This window comes from Podarcis bocagei (assembly GCF_964188305.1).
Source record: "Podarcis bocagei genome assembly, chromosome: 13".
Classification (NCBI taxonomy): Eukaryota; Metazoa; Chordata; class Lepidosauria; order Squamata; family Lacertidae; genus Podarcis; species Podarcis bocagei.
Genome location: NC_138138.1, coordinates 30,867,524 through 30,888,735, shown reverse-complemented (window position 1 = coordinate 30,888,735; position 21,212 = coordinate 30,867,524). Strand labels below are relative to the sequence as shown.

At 39.8% G+C, this 21,212-nt stretch overlaps 3 protein-coding genes across 3 annotated transcripts; 2 read left to right on the top strand and 1 right to left on the bottom strand.

The window, feature by feature from the left end:
• Positions 1-4,180: 4,180 nt before the first annotated feature.
• LOC308571688 (olfactory receptor 12D1-like) lies at positions 4,181-5,134 on the top strand (the record flags this gene model as incomplete). The annotated part of the gene is made up of 1 exon (XM_081167331.1): positions 4,181-5,134. The coding sequence occupies one exon, from the start codon at positions 4,181-4,183 to the stop codon at positions 5,132-5,134; it is 954 nt and encodes a 317-aa protein (XP_081023457.1).
• Positions 5,135-8,265: 3,131 nt separating this feature from the next.
• Positions 8,266-9,330, top strand: LOC308571687 (olfactory receptor 12D1-like; the record flags this gene model as incomplete). The annotated part of the gene is made up of 1 exon (XM_081167330.1): positions 8,266-9,330. Exon 1 carries the CDS (start codon positions 8,392-8,394, stop codon positions 9,328-9,330), a length of 939 nt encoding a protein of 312 aa, XP_081023456.1. The 5' UTR covers positions 8,266-8,391.
• Positions 9,331-11,087: 1,757 nt separating this feature from the next.
• On the bottom strand, positions 11,088-18,983 carry LOC308571686 (vomeronasal type-2 receptor 26-like; the record flags this gene model as incomplete). Its single annotated transcript, XM_081167329.1, has 6 exons — positions 11,088-11,989; positions 13,166-13,292; positions 13,831-14,058; positions 14,422-15,279; positions 15,940-16,249; positions 18,766-18,983. 6 exons carry the CDS (start codon positions 18,981-18,983, stop codon positions 11,088-11,090), a joined length of 2,643 nt encoding a protein of 880 aa, XP_081023455.1.
• Between the last annotated feature and the right edge of the window lie 2,229 nt (positions 18,984-21,212).

The following is a 21,212-nucleotide window of genomic DNA, read 5'->3' as shown; positions in this document are numbered from 1 at the left end:
TTCTCATGAGTGACATCAGCTGGCCACAGGTCCAGGACAAAGCACTTGACTGGTGCGGTAATGACAGGCTGGAAACATTGCATTGCTGTTTTAAGTTTAGTTCAATAATAACTAGATAAGAGGGTTCAAAATGTATTTCATATAGAATGTGAAATATATTAGTTTCACCTTCAACCATGATTAGAGAGTAAATTTATGAAGAAAATATCCTAAATTTAGATAACACCAGTTTGCATAAAAATTGTGCTTTAGAGTTATATTCAGGCCTTAACATTATAAAATATAACACTTTGGGGAAATGATACAGCCAAGTGATCAGGAATGTTTCAGATGAAAATGACATAGCTCCATTTGTTCCCAGTATGACTCTTTAGCAATTAATAATGCAAAAAAGTCATGTGGTTTCATTTCATCTCCTTAATCAGGCCTTAATATTATTATAAAATATGTGTGTTGGGGTGGGGAGTTCTGATCCAAACATTGATCCAAGGAGTGTGACCTGATGGCAGCCAGTTTCTCCATGCTCTTTGAATCAGAAGAATCGTAGGATTGTGGAGTTGGAAGAGACTTCAAGGGTCATCTACTGCAACCCACTGCAATGTAGGAATCTCAGCTAAAGCATTCTTGGCAGATGGCCACCCACCTCTGCTTAAAAATCTCCAATGAAAGACAGTCCACCACCTTCTTATGGAGTTTGTTCCACTGTCAAACAGCTCTTACCACCAGAAAGCTCTTCCTGATGCTTAGCTGGAATCTCCTTTCTTGTAACTAGAAGCCATTGGTTTGGGTCCTAACCTCTGAAGCAGAAGAAAACAAGCCTGTTCCATCTTCCATCTTCTCTGTGCTTCTTAAATTGTGGCACCCAGAACTGGATACTTTTCTCCAGATGTGGAGGTCTGACCAAGCATAATACAGTGGTACTACTACTTCCCTTCATGACAGATCGTGAAGCTGAGGCTCCAATATCATGATAAGAGAAGACTCCCTGGAAAAGACCCTGATGTTGGGAAAGATGGAGGGCACAAGGAGAAGGGGACTACAGAGGACGAGATGGTTGGACAGTGTTCTCGAAGCTGGCGTGCCTGGCGTGCTCTGGTCCATGGGGTCACGAAGAGTCGGACACGACTAAACGACTAAACAACAACAACAACACTACTTCCCTTGATTGGGACACTATACTCCTGTTGATTCAGCCTAGAATAGCATTAGGGTTTGTTGCTGCTGCATTATACTATTGACTCATGTTAAGCTTGTGGTCTACTAAGACCCCTAGACTCCTAGGTCCTGGCAAGCCAGGTGTCCCACATCTTGTATTTGTGAAGGTAGTTTTTCCTGCCTAAGTGTAGAACCTTACATTTGTTCCTGTTGAAATTCATTTTGTTAGTTTGGGCCCAGTTCTCCAATTCTCCAAAATATTATCATTATTATCAACATTAGCATTATCATAATTGCTGGTGAGTTTTTGGTGCTGTACAAATGCTGAAAATGTCCTAGTAAGGCTTCATGGCAGGGGCACACATTCTGTGGTTCACCTCCATTACCAATATGTCTTGGGCCGGCGCTGCTACCTGCCTGTTTCAACTTTGCAATTCTGGATGGCATCCCCTTGGGGATCATTTTGGATCATTGAGTTTGTGGCATGATACTAATGAGGCATCACAGGAAAGGTCTTTGTATTGCCTATAGTGGTCCTGTTTAGCAACAATCCTTGTTGAATTGTTGAACTCACCAGCTAAGTTTGCTATTACAGGGAGTTGGGCTACAGGTGTGTGTTTGTGTGTGTGTGTGTGTGTGTGTGTGTGTGTGTGAGAGAGAGAGAGAGAGAGAGAGAGAGAGAGAGAGCAGTGTGGAAGAATGAGTGAGAAATATTTTTTGAGTCTTTTGTGGTTAAGTGGTCCCCCAATGGAAGGAAACCAAAATCCTATAGCGCTAGCTCCAAAACCTTTGAGATTTCAAATAAATACAATGAAATCTGAATATCATATCCTCTATGGGATTGTTGATTGTTTATTCACCTGCTAGCTTCAGTCTTCAAAATTACACTCCATTTTGCCTTCCCACCACGGGAATATTTGTTGTGTTATTGTATCATCCTTGCTGTCTCAAGTGGTTCATGGTTTCATTGTAATCAGTGACTGGATAAAGTGTTTACTTCTACAGTGATATATAGATTCAATATGATTACAGGAGTGTGTTTATTCTTCAGGTGAATCTTGATGCTACACTGCAGTATTTGGGAATTTCTCTTGCTCTTCTAATTTTGCACTTAGCAAGTCTTTATCCCTTTCTTTACTTCCCAGTTTTTCACCATCAAAAAGAGGAGAAACTGAGCTTCACAGGTACATAATGGGGAATAACTTTGGGAAAGAGAAGAAGTTCTCTTGCAGTTAAGTTCACTTGTGGTGGTGGTCACCAACTTGGATGGCTTTAATAGAGGATAAGAAAAATTCATGGTGAATAATGGCTACTAGCCACAATGCCTATGTTCTACCTCCACTGTTGGAGGTGGTATGTCTCTAAATGCCAGTTGTCTGGAATCACAAGTGAGGAGAGAGCTGTTATATGGTCCTGCTTGTGGGCTTTCTGTATGCATCTGGTTGGCCTCTATTAGAAAAAGCTGCTAAACTAGATGACCTTTTGTCTGATCCAGGATGTTGGATTAGATGAAGTATTCTCCTGTCACATCTTTATGGTCCAGGGAGGAGAAGGGGATCCAGGAAGGAGATTCAGGAAATCTGGAATAGATAGGGTAGTCTCCCACCCCATCCATCTGATCCAGAATGCTTGATGGGCCTTTGGTCTGATCCAGTAAGGTTCCTCTTATGTTCTTGATAGACTTTCTGTTAAGGATGACCACCAACACCACAATCTAGCATTCAAGCCTGCAGAGGTGAGCTAACAATTCTTATTAAAGATTCCCGCCCCCCTAAAAATCACTTGAATTTTTGTTGTTGCTGTTGAGCACCTCTAGTGCTGTTTCAGTCCTCCCCTGGAGAATAATGGGCAAAATAGTTGCCCTTCCCATTTCATGTTACGAATATTTTAATATCGTTACACAAGTCAAAGCCTTTACCACCGCCTACTCCTCCCATTCTGCCTTAGTTCATTGCTTCCTTTATCCATAAATACGATAATAGAAAATTCTGCCTCAGTGCTTTCATTTTGGCAATCGCATATTTACAGCATCTATTCTCTGGCCTGTGAAGATTTCTTGCATAATCCAAATATAGTAAACGTATTTGGATTGTTGGCCACAAATGAAAGGGAGGGTTGTTAGATTTATGTGCTCCACTTTCTCCCACACCAACTCTATGAAATAGGCTAGGCTTGCCCAAAGGCCATTGTGTCAACTTCATAACTATCACAGTAGGGAACATTTTACTAGGGCTGTCTGAAACATTCTGAGAATTTGTTTCCAACCCCTTAACACAAATCAGCTGTTTTGCTACAGTGTGTGTGTGTGTGTGTGTATGTTTATAGAACAAATATAGAATCATAGAGACTCTGAGTATCATCTAGTCCCACTCTCTGCAATGCAGGAATATGCAGCTCTCCCATATGGGGATTAAACCTGTAACCTTGGGATTATCAGCACCACACTCTAACCTACTGAGTTATATGTTTCCTTAGAGCTGGGACAACATTTATAGGAAGTTCTTTTTTGACCAATCATTGGTCAAAGGTTTCGGATGCAGATGGTTTATGCAGCTTCCTACAAGCCACCCTTCCTGCCAAGCCTTTGTAAGGTAAGTGCCACCCCCCTCCTGAAATTTATGGGGAAATTTATTTTCCCCAAGAAAGCAGCACAAAATCCAACCCCCACCCCCCCCCTATTATGATTGAAGGGCATATTTTCAGGAAATTGGGATGGGGAAGAAATTCAGAGCACCAAAACTATTTGATTTTTTCTGGAGTTTTTCTTCCAACTCTTTAACCAAAATTATAATCATCTACTTGGCAGGATGCAGACATCTGTTGAAGTGTTTTCAGCAATATTTCATAGTGGAGAGTATGGACTCCCAAGAGGATTGTTAGTATGAGCATAGGTGTTGCAATTCTCTTTGAAATGTAAGGAATCACATATTTATTAGTCTTCTTTATATGAAATTTATTTTCCATATATAATCATGACATTCTAAAATAATTCTTTTATCTGCTTTTTCTAAAAATCCCAGCAACAATGGAGAATCAGACACAGAGCACTCACTTCATACTCATGGGCTTAACAGACCAACAGGAAGTTCAAATGGTCTTGTTTGTTTTCTTCTTCCTCCTCTATCTAGTAACTGTGTTGGGCAACAGTACTATTGTGTGTGTGGTGGTGACTGAGACCAAACTCCACACACCTATGTATTTCTTCCTCGGTAACCTTTCTTGCTTGGACATTTGCTACTCTACAGTCATCCTTCCCAAGATGCTATCTGGATTCCTGTTGGCTCATCGAAGAATCTCCTTTGTTGGATGCATCACCCAGCTTCATTTCTTCCATTTCCTAGGAAGCAGCGAGGCTCTTCTTCTAGCTGTCATGGCTTATGATCGCTATGTGGCCATATGCAATCCATTGCACTATCCAGTCATTATGTGCAGACGTGTGTGTATTCTACTGGCTGCCACAACTTGGACTATGGGGTTCTTTCATGCCCTGATGCACACAGTAATGACATCCCAACTTCATTTCTGTGGCCCCAATATCATCAAGCATTTCTTTTGTGATATCAAGCCACTACTGAGACTGGCATGCAGTAGCACACAACTCAATCTTAGTCTCCTCAATGTAGTCACGGGCTCAATTGTCATGATCCCTTTCTTCTTGACACTCCTTTCCTACCTCTATATCATCATCTTCCTATTACTGAAGGTCAAGTCACATAGAGGGAGATGGAAGGCCTTTTCCACCTGCAGCTCTCACCTCACAGTTGTAGGTTTGCTCTATGTGCCAGTTTTGTTCAATTACCTCCCTCCAACATCAGGAGACTTACCTCAGAGAGACATGATAGCCACCCTCATGTACAGTGTAGTTACATCTTTCTTAAACCCTTTGATCTATACCCTGAGGAACCAGGATATGAAGTCAGCTCTGAGGAAAAGCCTGGGGAGATTACTGATCACTGTGAGGATACAGATATTGATGTGAAATCTATTTCTCAGTTTTTAACACTGTCAGCTGAAATAGGATTGAACAGTCTGATAAATGATGTAGGCATGTAATGAGAAAATAGGGTTTTGTTTCTGGTATTGAGAAGTGCATGGTGGAGGAAAGAGATAAAGAGAAATACAAGCCCAGACCCTGCTCGCATTATCTAGGGCATTCCACTTTACATTTGCCCTTATTACATTAGATGATGAGGACATATCTGGCAACCTAATCCACCATGTATTTTCTTGGGAGTTCTGCCTGTCCAGTGCATTTCCCTGTGCGGAAAACACTGCTTTTCCCTCTGCGCAATCTTCTGGGAAAAACTTCACCTAAGGCAGAGTAGCAGGGTAGCAGTGGTTGCCTTCATGTGTAAGAAGAAGGAAAAGAGAGTCCAAACACTGTACTTCTATTCTACAGCGTTTATTTACAAGCAAAGCAGCAAACTCCATCAGAGCTAGAACACATAAACTAAAATACACAGACATGCCTGACTTCCATAGAAGTCCCTCCCAGGCACAGGGCATACCAGAGGTTAACCTATTAACCACCATACTCCACATATTTTATTTTATGTATTTTATTTATTTGTTTATAAAACAATCTGACCTACCTTTGAGTTATGTGGCCCCTCCATAGTTTGGGCCCCAAGCTGCTCTGTATATATTGAGTCTCTGTCCCATATTCTCTATAACAGGGGATCCAAAAACGGCTATAAAATTCCAAATTTTGGAAATTTGTAGACAGGAGCTCCTGCAAAGTGGCTTAAGCCTGCCAAACTGCACACAAATAAGCGCAGGTTTTTTTTCTTCGGGTATATAGCACTGCCTGGCTGTGGTTTTGTTGTTGTTAAGGCAGAGAAACCTGAATTTTTTCCCAGCAGCAGCAATTGGAAAAGTGTTCTTTTAAAATAATGATAATGATAATAAAAATAAATCCAGACATGTTTAGTGTTACAGAGGCAACATTCAACATTTGGGTAGCCTCACTTCTTGCAAAACATGTGGACTTAAGGAAACAGAAATATAGGGAAACATAGTTAGATAGTCAGAAAATTCACAGTGACAAAGAAACAGAAATTTTTTTCTGGGGCCCTTGATTTGACATGTGGAGTTTATTAAGATCTTGTTTCAACTGGGGAGAATGCCCCCAAATCATCCAAATTTACCTTGTTGGGAAGCTTCTCTCAGCATTATGATAACAATGGAAAGGTGGAATATACATTCTCTCTCTCTCTCTCTCTCTCTCTCTCTCTCTCTCTCTCTCTCTCTCTCACACACACACACACACACACACACACGCATATCCCTTAATTTCCAGGCTTTATTTTCTAGTCTGAACTATTGCTTGATCAACAGACCCTCTAATAAAGTTGCCTGTGAACCACAACAAGTTTCTCCTCTGTTTTTATTCTTCTTCTGAATAATTTAATCAAATATCATCTAGGAACTTTTACTGGAATTGTTTGCAAGAAAAATATTATTTTTGGAAGAGCAATATTTTTTCCAATGTTCTTATTCTGGAGCACCAAAGCAATAATTTCACACCCCCCCCCTTTGAATTCAGAAAAAAGAATTGCATTGTGAATAGTGTTTTGTTGTTTCCTTTTCAGCCTGCGGCACAGTGCCTGTTACTTAGATTTGTGGACAATCACAGATATAAACTGGCAGCCCTGAGTAGCCTGACTGATTGACCAGTGATTGGAAACCCCACAGTCTATTGTTCTCTAGCATCATATACCATCTGGATGCATGTTTGGTACATGTCTTTGGGGCGTGCCAGTTTCAGAGCCAAGCTGTCATGTTTATTAATAGGTTAATTTGGCACTTCATTGAGTCACTTTTGAAGGTTAGATACAGGAAGGGAAACAGTTAAGTTTCAGGTAATAACCTATTATTGGCACCTTTAAAGGTGAAGAGCTGGTCAGACGGTTTGCTCTCTGGGCTATGGGGCCCTGGTGTGGGATGGTTAAGTTCTATACTGCTCTACCCAGTATTTAGAGTAAGTTGGGTCACTTAAAGTCCAGAAGGTTAAAAGGCTGTTTAGTGAAGACAGAGATAAAGAATAAAAACAAAAACAATTTTCTGGCAATAGTTAAGTAGTTAAGAAGGAGCGAGTGGTTTTGCTGGTTCGCTTGCCTTACTTCTTTCTCACTCTGTATATTGCAGTCTGCAGTGCCTACTGATGTTCATGAGAATTTTGGTTCTGCAAGCCACCAAGGTTGGAATGGATGGTGATTCCATTGCTGCACGAATATTATGGAAGTTGTGCAACTAATTCCTTTGTCACTTTTAGAAGCCCTTTCTTAATTAATGTATTCCACATCACTACTACTACCAGTTGAAATGGACTGAGTAATTGGTCTCCAGTGCATATAATAATATGGTGTGGGACTCATGAAGCCAGTTCTTATATACATTTTGCCTCAAGGGGCTAATGTGCCCCCTGGCCATTACAGCTATAGAGATATAACTACTTTTATTTATAGCACTGTATTGTTAGCTACATTTCAGCAGCATAAGCACTTGGATAGGAGGTACACTGTCCTTCAATGCATCTTCAATAGAAATTCAAACAGATCGGTAAGTTTCAAGTACGGACAAATGTTGAGATCAAACATTCAGAAAATATCTCCAAAAAGAGAGTCAAAAATGCATCAAAAATAAGAATCTTAAAAACGAGAAAGGGGTAAAAATCCAAATTGATTACTGTGAATGCAAAACCTGTAAGGATGTGATTAAATTGTTCCGTTTTGTTTAGTGGGTTAGATCCAGATTTAATCTTGCTTAGTGGAGATCCATTGAAATAAATGGGATTTGAGGTATTTAGCAGTACTACATGGAAAAAGGCATCATGCATATCCCTACTAGAGGCTGCAGTGGAGGGCTTGTTCACACTTGCTTTTCCTTGACTCTTTCTAGGCATGGACCACACTTTAAAGCTCCATGTCTGAGTAGCTCTTCTTTTTGCTCTGGACCTTTCCCCATGAAAACCTGCTCTTAAAGCTCAATCAGAGCAAATAGCAATCCATGGAAAACTCAAATTGATTGAGCACTAAAGAGCATGTTTTTTTCAGGGAAAGCTCTGGGGCAAAACAATAACAGTTAGACACAGAGTTTTTAGGCACAGACTTGTGTCTGGAAACAGTGGGGTAAAAGTTAAATGTGGATAAGCCCTGACAAGACATTTCAGTTGTTTATGTTGTGTCCTTACTAAAATCTACAGGTTTTAACAGGCTACCACTTCTGTGAAAACAGATGAAGAACCAGACAGAAGTGAGCCAGTTTATCTTACTAGGCTTGACAGATCTCCAAGGACTGCAACCTTTTCTCTTTCTACTCTTTTTGATGTTGTACCTCATCAGTCTGCTAGGAAACAGTATCATTTTGTTTGCAGTGCTGACTGAAGCTCACCTCCACACACCCATGTACTTCTTCCTCAGCAATCTTTCGTGCCTGGACATTTGCTATGCTACAGTCACTGTGCCCAAGATGCTGGCAGGCTTTATATCTGGACCTCAGTACATTTCCTTCAGCGGATGCCTAACTCAACTCCATTTCTTCCACTTCACTGGGAGCAGTGAAGGTGTCCTTCTGGCAGTTATGGCCTATGACCGTTATGTGGCTATATGCAATCCTCTGCGTTACATTGTTATTATGAACAAATGCACATGCCTATTGCTTGCAGCAGCTTCTTGGGGCACTGGATTCTGCCATGCACTCATGCACACTGTGATGACCTCCCGGCTGCACTTCTGTGGCCCAAACCTTGTTGAGCACTTCTTTTGTGACATCAAGCCACTGCTGAAGTTAGCTTGCAGTAGCATCCAGCTCAACATCAGACTTCTCAATACAGTTACTGGCTTAATTGTCATGATCCCATTCATCCTCACACTCTTCTCCTACCTCTATATAATATCTTTTCTCCTTCTGAAGGTCAAGTCAAACAAAGCAAGATGGAAAGCTTTCTCCACATGCACATCCCACCTCACAGTTGTGCATTTGCTCTATGTGCCTGTTTTATTCAACTATTTGCCTTCCTCAGGAGATATACCACTGTCGGACATGATATCCACCCTCATGTACAATGTAGGTGTCTCAGTATTAAATCCCCTTATTTATACCCTGAGAAACAAGGAAATGAAATTAGCCATAAGGAAAATACTGGTAGCTTGTTGCTGTCAAAAGGTGAGATGACATGTCTTCCTGTTTGCAGAGGCCGATAGGTGAAATGTGAGAGCAATAGTTCAAATGTGAGGCTGTACTTCAGTGATATAGCATCTTCTTTGGATGCAGGGGGTCTCAGATTCAATCACCAGCATCTTCAGGTAGGGCTGAGAGAGAATCCTACCTGAACAGAGTGGCTATGGATTATAGACTATGACCCCAAGATTTCACTTCTGGTCAGTTCCAGCCAGCATTCAGCCAGCATTCAGCATAAATGTGTGCATATGTGAAGTTAGGATTCTCTCCACCCTGCAATGTGCATCACATTACACTTTGTTTGGTGGCCTGGCTAGGGGGCAGGGGATTGTGGCGCCCCTCAAGCCAACCCCTGGCCATGTCACACCTGCCCAGCCAATCAATGCAGGCAGGGTGTATGGCCATGGGTGTTTTAAACCGCAGCACAGTTGGGGCGCTAGGGCCATGCCATGACCCCAAGGGGTACCGCTCGGGGTGCCCCTATTTGATGTCAGTCATAGGGCTTCCCCTTCTGGTGTTTTACCATTAGTTTGACTCTCTGCAGACAGGCGGGAGTCAAGATATAGTTGGGCTTCATCCAATGCCTAAGCCAAACCACTCACATCTGTAACCAACAAAGTTATGGCCTGTTTTAGCCCATTAACCTACATACTCGTGTCTGTGTGTTTATTAATCAATAGGTAACTGTGGGACATGGGACTTTGGCACACAAAGCATGAGAATTAATCTCAGGGTTCTTGGTTTGAGCCCCATGTAGGGCAAATGATTCCTGCATTGTAGAGGATTGGACTAGATAACACTTGTGGTGTGGTCCCTTCCAGCTCTACAATTCTAAGATTCCTTAGAAAATCCCCAGAACTCTACTCAAAGACTACCCTTCCACCTCCTATGGTGGTCTGTAAAGGACAAAAGGGACTGTGATCTGGGCACACCAAGGGGAAATTCACCACTCAAATGATATAAATGGTCAGTGAATTATGATAAGAACGGAAGTGTTTCAGATGATTTTGCTGAAAGTTAAAAGCTTTATTTAACTTTGTTATTATTATTTTATTTATTTTTTATAAAAAAAAACCCGACATGGAATGGGGGCTTCCCAGAGCTCTTAAACACCTTTTTATTCTTATGCTTTCTGGATAATGGCCCTTTCCAGTAGATATGAAGTTGCTAATGCTAGGTTAAGAATATGTAGAAGCAAGAAAACACATGACCCAGGAATCTCTGAAAGATGCTATATTTTGCTTCCCCCCTCCAGTATAAATTGCTGGTTTAACTATTTTAATTGAGATGCTGTTTTAATAGATAAACTTACTGTACATGTTAATGATTGGTGTTCAGATGAAATTGATTTACTGTGTCTTTTAATTACATGCGGCGATATCTCAAAATTGGTTTTGTACTTAAGTCATTTGGGCGAGTAATGCCACCACTGATCGTGTTTATGTGAAGAAATTTGTTCCAAGTCATTTAAAGGTTTGGGACCCACACAAGGAGGAATCATCTGACTTGATAATTGGATCCTCATTCAAGTTAGGATTCCACTGCACAATTAAACAGGAATTATTTTAGCAAACTAAAGTGAGAACTAAATTGAAATGAAATGTTTCTGGCCAAACCCTGCATACAAAAACTGAAGGATAGACATTTGCTTAAGCAGGTACCCATGGCTGAATTCTTATGACACCCCTCCCACCAGCATTTCCAATGAACTACATACACAAGCAGAAAGAAACATATGCACTCATGTTCTTTTACTTTTTTCTGCTGATTAGTTGTTCCCTGGTGTTCAGCTCAGGTCTGAATATAATAATGTAGCATTTAGGGAAGAAGATGCAACCTAGTAATCCAGCACCAGAGGACAAGATGGAAAAGATCTCCACAGCTACCATATATTTTCCTTTGGTGCTCAGATAGGTGGGAACAAAGGACAACCAAACACTACAAAACACCAGCAGACTGAAAGTGATAAATTTGGCCTCATTGAAGCTGTCAGGTAACTTCCTGGCCAGGAAAGCCAAGATGAAGCTGACAATGGCCAGCAAACCCATATAGACTAAGACACCATAAAACATGGCAACTGAACCCTCATTACATTCAAGTATGATTTCCCCATGCAGCGAGTGCATATCGGTATCTGGGAATGGAGGGGATGTACTTAACCAAAGAGTGCCAAGGGAAACCTGAATAAAGGAGCAGGAAAGGACAATAGAATTTGCCAGCCTTTTCCCTATCCATTTCCTCATTCTGGATCCTGGTTTGTTTGCCATGAATGCCAGAAGCACAGTAATGGTTTTTGCCAAAACACTGGAAAGGGCCACAGAAAAGATGATGCTAAAAGTGATTTGTCGGAGAAGGCAGGTCACCTTTTGAGGCTGTCCAATGAAGAGAAAGGAGCAGAGGAAACAAAGCAGGAGGGAGATGAGAAGGATGTAGGTGAGAGTCCGATTGTTGGCTTTGACTATTGGAGTGTTATTGTGCTTCATAAAAGTCCCAAGCACAAATGCTGTGATCAGAGAGAAGATAATGGTCAAGAAAACTAAGACGAGTCCTAAATCTTCTTTATCAGAGAGGTAGCTTGGGACCTTGGGAATGCATTGGGTTTGCTCATGGTTGGGATACTCATCTTCTGGACATTTCACACAGGTATCCATATCTGAAATAAAGGAAGAGCTGCTTAAATATTGCAGACATTGATCAATATATAGCTAAAGCATTGGTTATTAACATTTTTAAGGTCACAGACCTCTTTTAGATTCGTATCATGCACACCCTCCTCTGAAATAAATGCTAATATAAAGAGATAAATAGAAAAGTTTGCATTCAATTTATTCAATTACTTGGGAATCCCCCAACCCCATAAGAATGTTTGATGTTCTTCATGCAACAGTAAAACATTGGGTGGTTCTGCTACACCGACAGTTTATTCTGTTCTTTCTTTGAAGTCTTAATCCTAGAAGCTGTATTGCAGGATTATCAAAGTGGTGAAAAAATAATGGTGAGATTATCCTGAAAATGTAGGTGATATTATCGTCTGGCTACGTAAAATATACTTCAAGGCTGGGATTCCACAAGTGCAGGTTTTTCAGTGCTGCTGAGGAACAAATGTTCCACAATGAGTTCTCACATCCAATATTGGATATGCAGAAAGCAGAAATGTCCTATATTATGCATTTACTAAAATAATATATAACCCGCTCTTCATCAAAATGAGATTATAAAAATCAATTAAATGAAATAATATTAATAGCAGAGTATATATTTGAACTGCCATATGGTCCAATAGGAAATATTTATTTAGTTTGTATTTATTCTGTGAGGTTGCTTAGACTGAGAGGTAGTGATGGACACAAATTCACTTGGTCCCAAACTCTTTGAAACTCTTAACAATTAATAATAATAATAATAATAATAATAATAATAATAAGAAGAAGAAGAAGAAGAAGAAGAAGAAGAAGAAGAGGAGGAGGAGTTTGGATTTAATATACCACCTTTCACTCCCTTTAAGGAGTCTCAAATTGGATAACATTCTCTTTTCCATTCCTCCCCCACAACAAACACTCTGTGAGGTGAGTGGGGCTGAGAGACTTCAGAGAAGTGTGACTAGCCCAAGGTCACCCAGCAGCTGGATGTGGAGGAGCGGAGACGCGAATCCGGTTCACCAGATTATGAGACTACCTTTCTTAACCACACTGGCTCTTAATAGTAAGTTCCTCTCTTGTTTGTTTAAAATTTTGCATTGCAAACTGCCTCCATGTGCATTCAAGAGATTACACTTTATGTTGTGTTATGCAAATGCAAATAATATAGTTGTGCCCACTATTTCTCCCACCTTTATACTGAGAAATCATTCCTTCTGGACAGGGAGCACAATCATAGCAGCAAAATTTCTCTCCTTCCTTCTTTTTCCTGCTGTAGCCAGGATAGCAGTAGTCATTGCACACAGAAAGTGGAAGCACCTGTACAGAAACATTAAAGAGAGAATAGTAATGAGTACCTAATAGATCACACACAAAAAGCAGGTTGAGAAAAAAAGGAAATCCTCAAGTGAGAGCAGGGAGGGTTCACCTTTATCTGTGTTGCCTAGTTAAGATTTACTTTGTATGTTTCTATTTCTGTTCCTCTTTTTGCTTTTGTTTATATTGGCTAGAATGTGTCCTTGAACTTTTATATTGCCTCATCAGTGTGTCTACAGAGAGATGTATGTTTGGTAGTGTATTTAGAAATTTATATAGCTCCTTAAATATGGAAATATCTATTAAAATGTAAAGGGTCTATTAAAGACCTAGCCCTTTAACCCGAAACCAATTCATGAAATAAGAAATTTATTTATTTACTGGAGGAGAGGAAAGATAAAGCATATAACAGGAATCCACCAAAATTAGAACTGCAATATAATGTTGTTTTCAAGAAGGTTCATGAAATAATAAAAAAAATGCCTGAAAGCCTTTGAAAATTTTGAGTCAAAACATCAAATGCCTCAGAGCAGTGTCTCACCTGATTAAAAACTTTATGCCACACAATTTGATCATCATTGATGCTTAACTGTTTTCCTAAAGGTGCCTGAGAGTCCAGTCTTCCAACTTTGACCCTAAACAATGAACCATTCGGGGAAATAATCCAGTTTGTTACATCAAAACCTATAATTAATTCTCCATAACCATCAAAACACACTGAATCCCCAGCACTATTGTTGAACAACATGGTCCTTAGAAAGTGATGGACCTAGATAGAAAGAAAGTATCAGCAAAGAGAGGACTGTTTCAAAACTCTTCAACAATGTAGGTGGTGATTTCATTCATTCGGCAATCATTCTTGCTCTTGAATTGGAAAGCTTATATGATTATCTGATATTTCTAATGATCATTGCTCTCCATAAGTTCCAAGTTGGTGGGTGACTATGAGTTGAAATAACAATATTTTGTCAGGGGACCACTAATATTTATCATAATGGATTTCCAAAAGAGGAAAATCCCCTCAAAGGAAATGAAAACCCCCACAGTAATAAGAATTGTATCATGCACACTGAGAATTCATTGTGTTTCCAGAAGAAAACATAGTGTTTTTAAAATGTTCAATTGTAATTACCTGCCATGGTTGCACATTCTGAAAAAACAGTTCCTGTCTTTCTCCCAACTTTCTATATTTGGAACTGGATTTGTAAATGGCTTGCAAAGCATGAGCCACAGCATAGACAGCATTGTAGACATTGTAGCTGTGGCCAGTCATTTCCATTTCAAACAAGGTCCCAGGAAGACTCTCTAGCTTCTCATCTCCAGAGCAGTATTTAATTTCCTGATGCTGCCCATTAGACATTTCTAATGAACAGCTGAATGCCTGTTCCCAAAAGTCCTGGATAAAACCATCTCCGTGGGCCCATGAAAGGCTTAGTATCTGAAGGAAATTTTGGAATCCCAATGGCTGATTTGAGTGAACCGTGAAGGATATGGAACCATGGAAGGTTTGTAAATCCCAAATCTTCTGAATGGAGTGTGATGCAAAATCCCAGTGGGTTGTAATAATCCACACTTTACCCAGAGGGGGCAAGTCTGCCATGGGTGCTAGAAACAACATCATTCTTAGAACTTGAAAGGATGGAGGTTCTCCGTATACAAAGAATACATTGGCTTTTCTTTCAAACATAATGAGATAGGCATCCAAGTGCTGAAAAAACCATTCTAGCATCTCATCCATATAACTCCATTTTGGTATGTTTACTATGAAGTCATAACAGATGCCATTCTGTGTAAGCATTGGCACTATTGTCTGTAAAAACCTATTCCCTTTGTCATCATCCACGGCAAAAAGCCCAACCCAGGTCCATCTGAAATGCTGAAGTAACTGCACAATTCCTTTGTGCTGCTGGGCTTCATTGGGGACCATCTGGTACAAGAATGGGAATAGCATTCTTGCACTTTGTACTGGTAAAAATGATCCATAAGTGAGCTGTAAAAATATATATGAATATTTCTCAGATGGATTACAAGAGAATAGTAAATCAATATTTTGGAGTTGGTCCTGTAGGTCATCTAGTTCAAATAAATGGATGTTTCATTTGTCCTATCATTGAAGTATTTAAAGTGTTGACCCTTAAACAAGTACTACCTTTGCAGCAGTCCAAAAGAAATCTTTGGACTCTTCTGTTTGGGAGTTGTTTATGTCTTTGAAAAGTGTTGTAATGTTTCACCTTGAACTCATTTTAAAGAGACACATTTCTTTCATCCTTTCCTATATGATGTGTTTTCCATACTTCTGGCCTTATTCACTCACCTCCTCCTAACCCATTCTGAAATGAGTGCATTATTATTTAAATCTGCCAATTAGAACTGGACACAGTAGTCAACATGACGTCTTCCTAGTGCTAAACGAAGTGGAATTGAAATTACTGGAGCCTTGGAAACTGTGGGTTTTATGCAGTTAAACCCAAATGAATGGGTTAAAAGTAGTCATGTAAAATAATTTCAGTCTTTCTGCTCTAAATATGATTAGCATTGGATCCAATTCCTTGATTCTTTTAATTCAGCCTAAACTTGAATTTATCTGTTTACAGGCACATCACAAAGCTCACATATATCTAATGTCCATACCCCTATGCACACAGGTTACCTGTGGAGTCTTGTGAATTGCTGAAATGGTGGCCACATTGGCAGAGATTCCAGAGAGGCATCCTCCAACAATAGCTATCAATTTATTCTGATTTTGACACTTGAAGTTAGGAGAAAATCTTTTTTGTTTAGAAAGTAGGCTGAGGGTGGCCTTATATGTCATCCTAGCACTGTAGTAGCTATTGAGAATGTGGAATCCCAGAGAAATGTTTGGTAAGATGTTGGGGTTCTCATTTATCTCTTTTACAGCAAAGGCTAAGGCCAGGATGTGCTGGTAGTTCTTGGGCACTGAACTGTAATGTAGGTTACAGCTATTTAATAAAACAACAGTGACAGAAGCAATAAAACAAATTTGTATTTTTCATTTGTCATCTGCATCTGTTCAAGACTATAGTGAAACTGCTACCCTTAGAAGAAAATAAACTCAAAATAAAATGAAAATTAAATATCTTTTTATAAAAGAGATAAATACTCAAAATGTTCCTGCACATCTCATACCTTAAAAAAAGCATAAAAGAAGAAAGTAAATATTAAACATCCACCACCAAATTTGAGGACATTCACAACAGGTATCAAATTCCTTAGTAATCATATTTATTATCTCCCTTATCATATTTTTCCATATACATAAAGGATTTCATATCAGTTTATATATATATATATATATATATATATATGTAGGTTTTGGTGTCTTCGGGTGTCTTCCCGTGTAAGAGTTGGGGTGTCTAGGCGACGTTTCGACGAGGTCTCACTCGTCATCTTCAGGCTGGTGCTTTCGGCTTCTTGTTACTAGAACAGAGCAGGATCTCAGTGTTTGAGTTCCTATAAATACTGTTGAGGGGGTGTTTATTTATAGGAACTCAAACACTGAGATCCTGCTCTGTTCTAGTAACAAGAAGCCGAAAGCACCAGCCTGAAGATGACGAGTGAGACCTCGTCGAAACGTCGCCTAGACACCCCAACTCTTACACGGGAAGACACCCGAAGACACCAAAACCTACATTCCTGTACCCGTGAAAATCTACGAAAGCATATATATATATATATATATATATAGAGAGAGAGAGAGAGAGAGAGAGAGAGAGAGAGAGAGAGAAGTTTGGTGGCTGTATATTTTGCTTAATTATCAACAATAAACACCCTCACAACATGAACAAGCGTGACGACACGTCCCGCCTGCCAGACATCTGGAAATTAGCCCTCCCCACAAAAACCGACACCAGAACCAGAGACACACAGAACGCCATCTCCAATCAACCACACCAGACCCAAACCCAGACCCTCTCCACAGATAAAGTACAGACACCATCCAGTAGCCAAACCATATTGGCACCTCCGGATGCTGCACCCCCCTGCAATCCCTACACAGATCTGGCTGGCACAGGGCACAAAACCACAGCTCACCCCTATACACGAAGCCAAGCCAGAGCACAACTAAGTGCAGTACAGCCATCTTCTCAGAAAAACTTTTCACAAGCTCAAGAGGTCAAGACACGAAAGCTTTAGCAACTAATCCACACCTAATGACCCTCCTAAGTGGTACTCAGAATATCACTCAAGAAATCACTCAAGATATCCCTCAAGTAATTAAGGAACAAAAGAAGAAAAGGCACACTAATCTGGGAACTCCCTCTCTGCCCAGAACGTTGGAGGCTATACACCACACCCCCTCAACAGTATTTATAGGAACTCAAACACTGAGATCCTGCTCTGTTCTAGTAACAAGAAGCCGAAAGCACCAGCCTGAAGATGACGAGTGAGACCTCGTCGAAACGTCGCCTAGACACCCCAACTCTTACACGGGAAGACACCCGAAGACACCAAAACCTGCATTCCTGTACCCGTGAAAATCTACGAAAGCAAATATATATATATATATATATATATATATATATATATATATATATATATATATATAATGCTTATTAGCATGTAAAGAACAACATATTTTAATCAAAAAGATTTTATTACTTATATTATATGTGAAATACCCCATAAGTTGATGTTAGATCTAGTAATTAATATTGGCTCATTTATTATCTGGATATATTAGTGCTACTCGAGATCATCTATGATTAGGCGAGGAAAAGACAAGATTACAAGTAGAGTGTACAATCACAAGTCTTAAAATATTCTATATACATTCTATATACATTTGAAAACCATACTACAGTTACTTAGGGCCAATTAAAAAACCCCTTTAAAAACCCACAAACCCCTATAATATTTTATCTGTTCACGTTTAAATTTATTTCAAAGAGCTGCAATGAACCTATCACACAAAAAGTCTCCTTAGGCAGTGAAGTATGATGTGGGCCTAGGGACATTAAACTGATTTTTCCCTATGTAATCTGGGAGTCGGCTGGATAAATTACAGCCTGAAATCAGCAGGAACAATTAAACAACACCTGTTTCTAAAATATAATAATGTGAGATGAAAGCACAATATGATTAAATAAGTCATATGTGGGACAGAGATGGGGGTGAAGAATAAGGGATCAAAAGTCTTGAAAAATAAGAATCAATGTGGCCAAAAATAGAGAAGGACATATTCCTTGATGAGGTAATTCCATAGAGGAAAACAGAAATGCACCAGATCCATTCATTTCACTTACACTTGTTAGGGAAAGCTTATTATTTCCTTGTGTTTAACAATGTTATCTAGAAGATAAAGTACATATTAACAACTCCAAGCGTGGCCAGCTTATCATTTGTTCACACCCACAATAAATAAATGCAGTATTCCTAAAATATGTGTTCCTTGTAATTAAGGCCTGAACATATTACAAAAAAGTGAGGGGAGAGGAGCAGGGAGATTGTGTCTTACATAGGTTCATGAGTCACAATATGTGTAGGCTGCTCCAAGAGAGAAAGTAAATCATAGAGGTAGAAGACTTGAGAAACAATCCCACCAATAACAAGGTCCCCTGGCTGGAAAAATTCATGAGGAATAGAGAGCAGATCATCACGAATGCTGCAATTAATAAAATGTGACTTGCATACAGTATGACACAACAGGAGAAGCAGCAACACCATCACCGTCATGATCCTTTTGGCAAAACCACCCATCTAAATGGCAGTTTTGAAAGCCTCAGTTGCTACAGCCTTAAATGATAATACTCTGGCTGCATGGATCTACAACTTGGTCTGTTATGGAATGTGGGTGCCAGTACCCTTTTTTTTCCTAGTTCAGGGTTTCTAAAATTGCTGTTTGCAGACCACCAGTGGTTTGCATGCTTCGTTCAGGCTGTCCACAGCATGTCTGTAACAAACAATTATAATTTGAATTCTATAGAATTCAAGCTGCAATACAATAAAATATACAATTCAAATTAAAAGAAGTGGCCCATGGTGGGGGAATGACTACTGTTCTAGTTATATTGTTCCTCTGCTTTTTCTCTTTGAGCTGGATCAAAAATAAGTTAGTTGAATGTGACCCCCAGTGATATAAGTGGGAGTCATACAGTCTAGATCCAGATCTTTATCCCCTCACTTTACTTTGAGTGATTTTTTTCTTTTGTTTTCTTTTGTTTTTGTTCTAAAGAAGAATACTCAGCTTGTGGAAATATATCCTAACATATAAATGAGAGATTATCTAACAGAAGAATGACAGAGCCCTGCCTCTACCTAGATCTAATTCTGAAGAATACAAGTGTTTTACAGTTCTTCTTCAGACACTTGTTTTTGATCTTGCTAGCATGTGCTGATTGTCAACTGCATAAACCAGCAATTATGACTGTTATGATTCTCATTTCCCCAATGTGTCATCGACTTTCGACGTTGTATCATGAATAACAAAATTGGTAGAAGTTCCCCCCTTCCCCCACCTTTGTCAGACACTTCTTTCCCCTTATGGGATAAAAAGTAGCTAGTTTTATGTAGATCCAGATCTGTCCAGTTCATCCATGGTCATTCATATTTGGCATAAATTGAAAGCCCAGTATGGGGGAAGTGAGAGTCATAACTTGTCATGTTGATGGCTACAGATTATTCCCCAATATTGTTTGTCCCACGTATTTTTACTGATAGTTAATTTACTTAGTAAGATTCTTTATCATTGCAGTACTTATAATGTTCATGATTTTAACATAAGGCAGGTGTATGTTTTCTGGCCAAAGAGGCTGATACTCTAAATGTTGTGCATTGTATGTATCTGGGAGTAGGTTCCATAATATGAATTTAAGGACCCTGGAAATATATTTTTCATGTCTTTTAACTCAGTCCAGTGACTAGCAAAGGATCTGCTACTTTTTAAGCCAAGCTCGTTTATCAGCTTTGCTGCCAGTGATCCTTTGTTCTGCTCCCTGTGGGCAGGGAAGGTCCACAGAAGTTATATTACAGGAATTTAATTTTGAGGTTGCCAATGCATAGATCACAGTATCTAGGCTACTGGAATAGTCATATCCAGTTTGCCAGATGAAGAAAGTTTAAGGTGCTCCTTGCTGCTTACATCACTTGGGCTTTCCATTAAAGAGAAGGATCCACAACATCCCTAGACTTTGTACCTGTTCCTTCAAAGGGAGTACAACTCCATCCAAAACAGGTAAATCTCCCAATCTCTAAACTTGGGAACTGACCAACCACTGTGCCTCTGCCCTACCAGCATTTAACTTCTGATATGTGGCCTTCAGTCAGCCCACCAGTGCAGCCAGATACCCTTTTGTGTTGTGACTGGCAACTGCTGACTCTTATGTAACAGTGGAATAGAGCTGAGTTCCAGCAACACACTGATGACTCCTTTCCACATACACCTTCTCCCTCCCAACCTTACTTAGCATTCCCTGATTGGGGGAAGAATGCAAAACTGGCACTGGAGAATTGTAAAGCATCCCTCTGACCCCCTTGCCCCAGCTCCACATTTAAGAGTATGGCTACTATCACTCTGTGCTCCAGCATATAGTCAACATTGTAGTGACTACAGTGTTTATTTAATAAATTATTTATTTAATATATTTTTAGTTTTTTAAAAATTATTGGTTTACAAAAGTATGAGCAGTGTCTCTCTCTCTCTTTTTCTTTTCCAAGTAACATTTTTACAGATCAGTTTCGTTTGTTGAGACCTTGGTGTTACATTAGGAAGAAAAGGGGGAAAGAGGTGGAGGGGGGGACAGGCGAGTCGGTGTGGGGTCAGGTGGCAAGGTTTCTATTTTATTTAATATATGTGTGGGGTTTTGTGTCAGCGTCACTTGTGCAGGTTCTCTGTTATTCACTTGTGTTCCTTTGGTAGTGAGAGAGGTTGTGCTTGGCCTGGGGTGTGGTTTTTCATTTGTGATT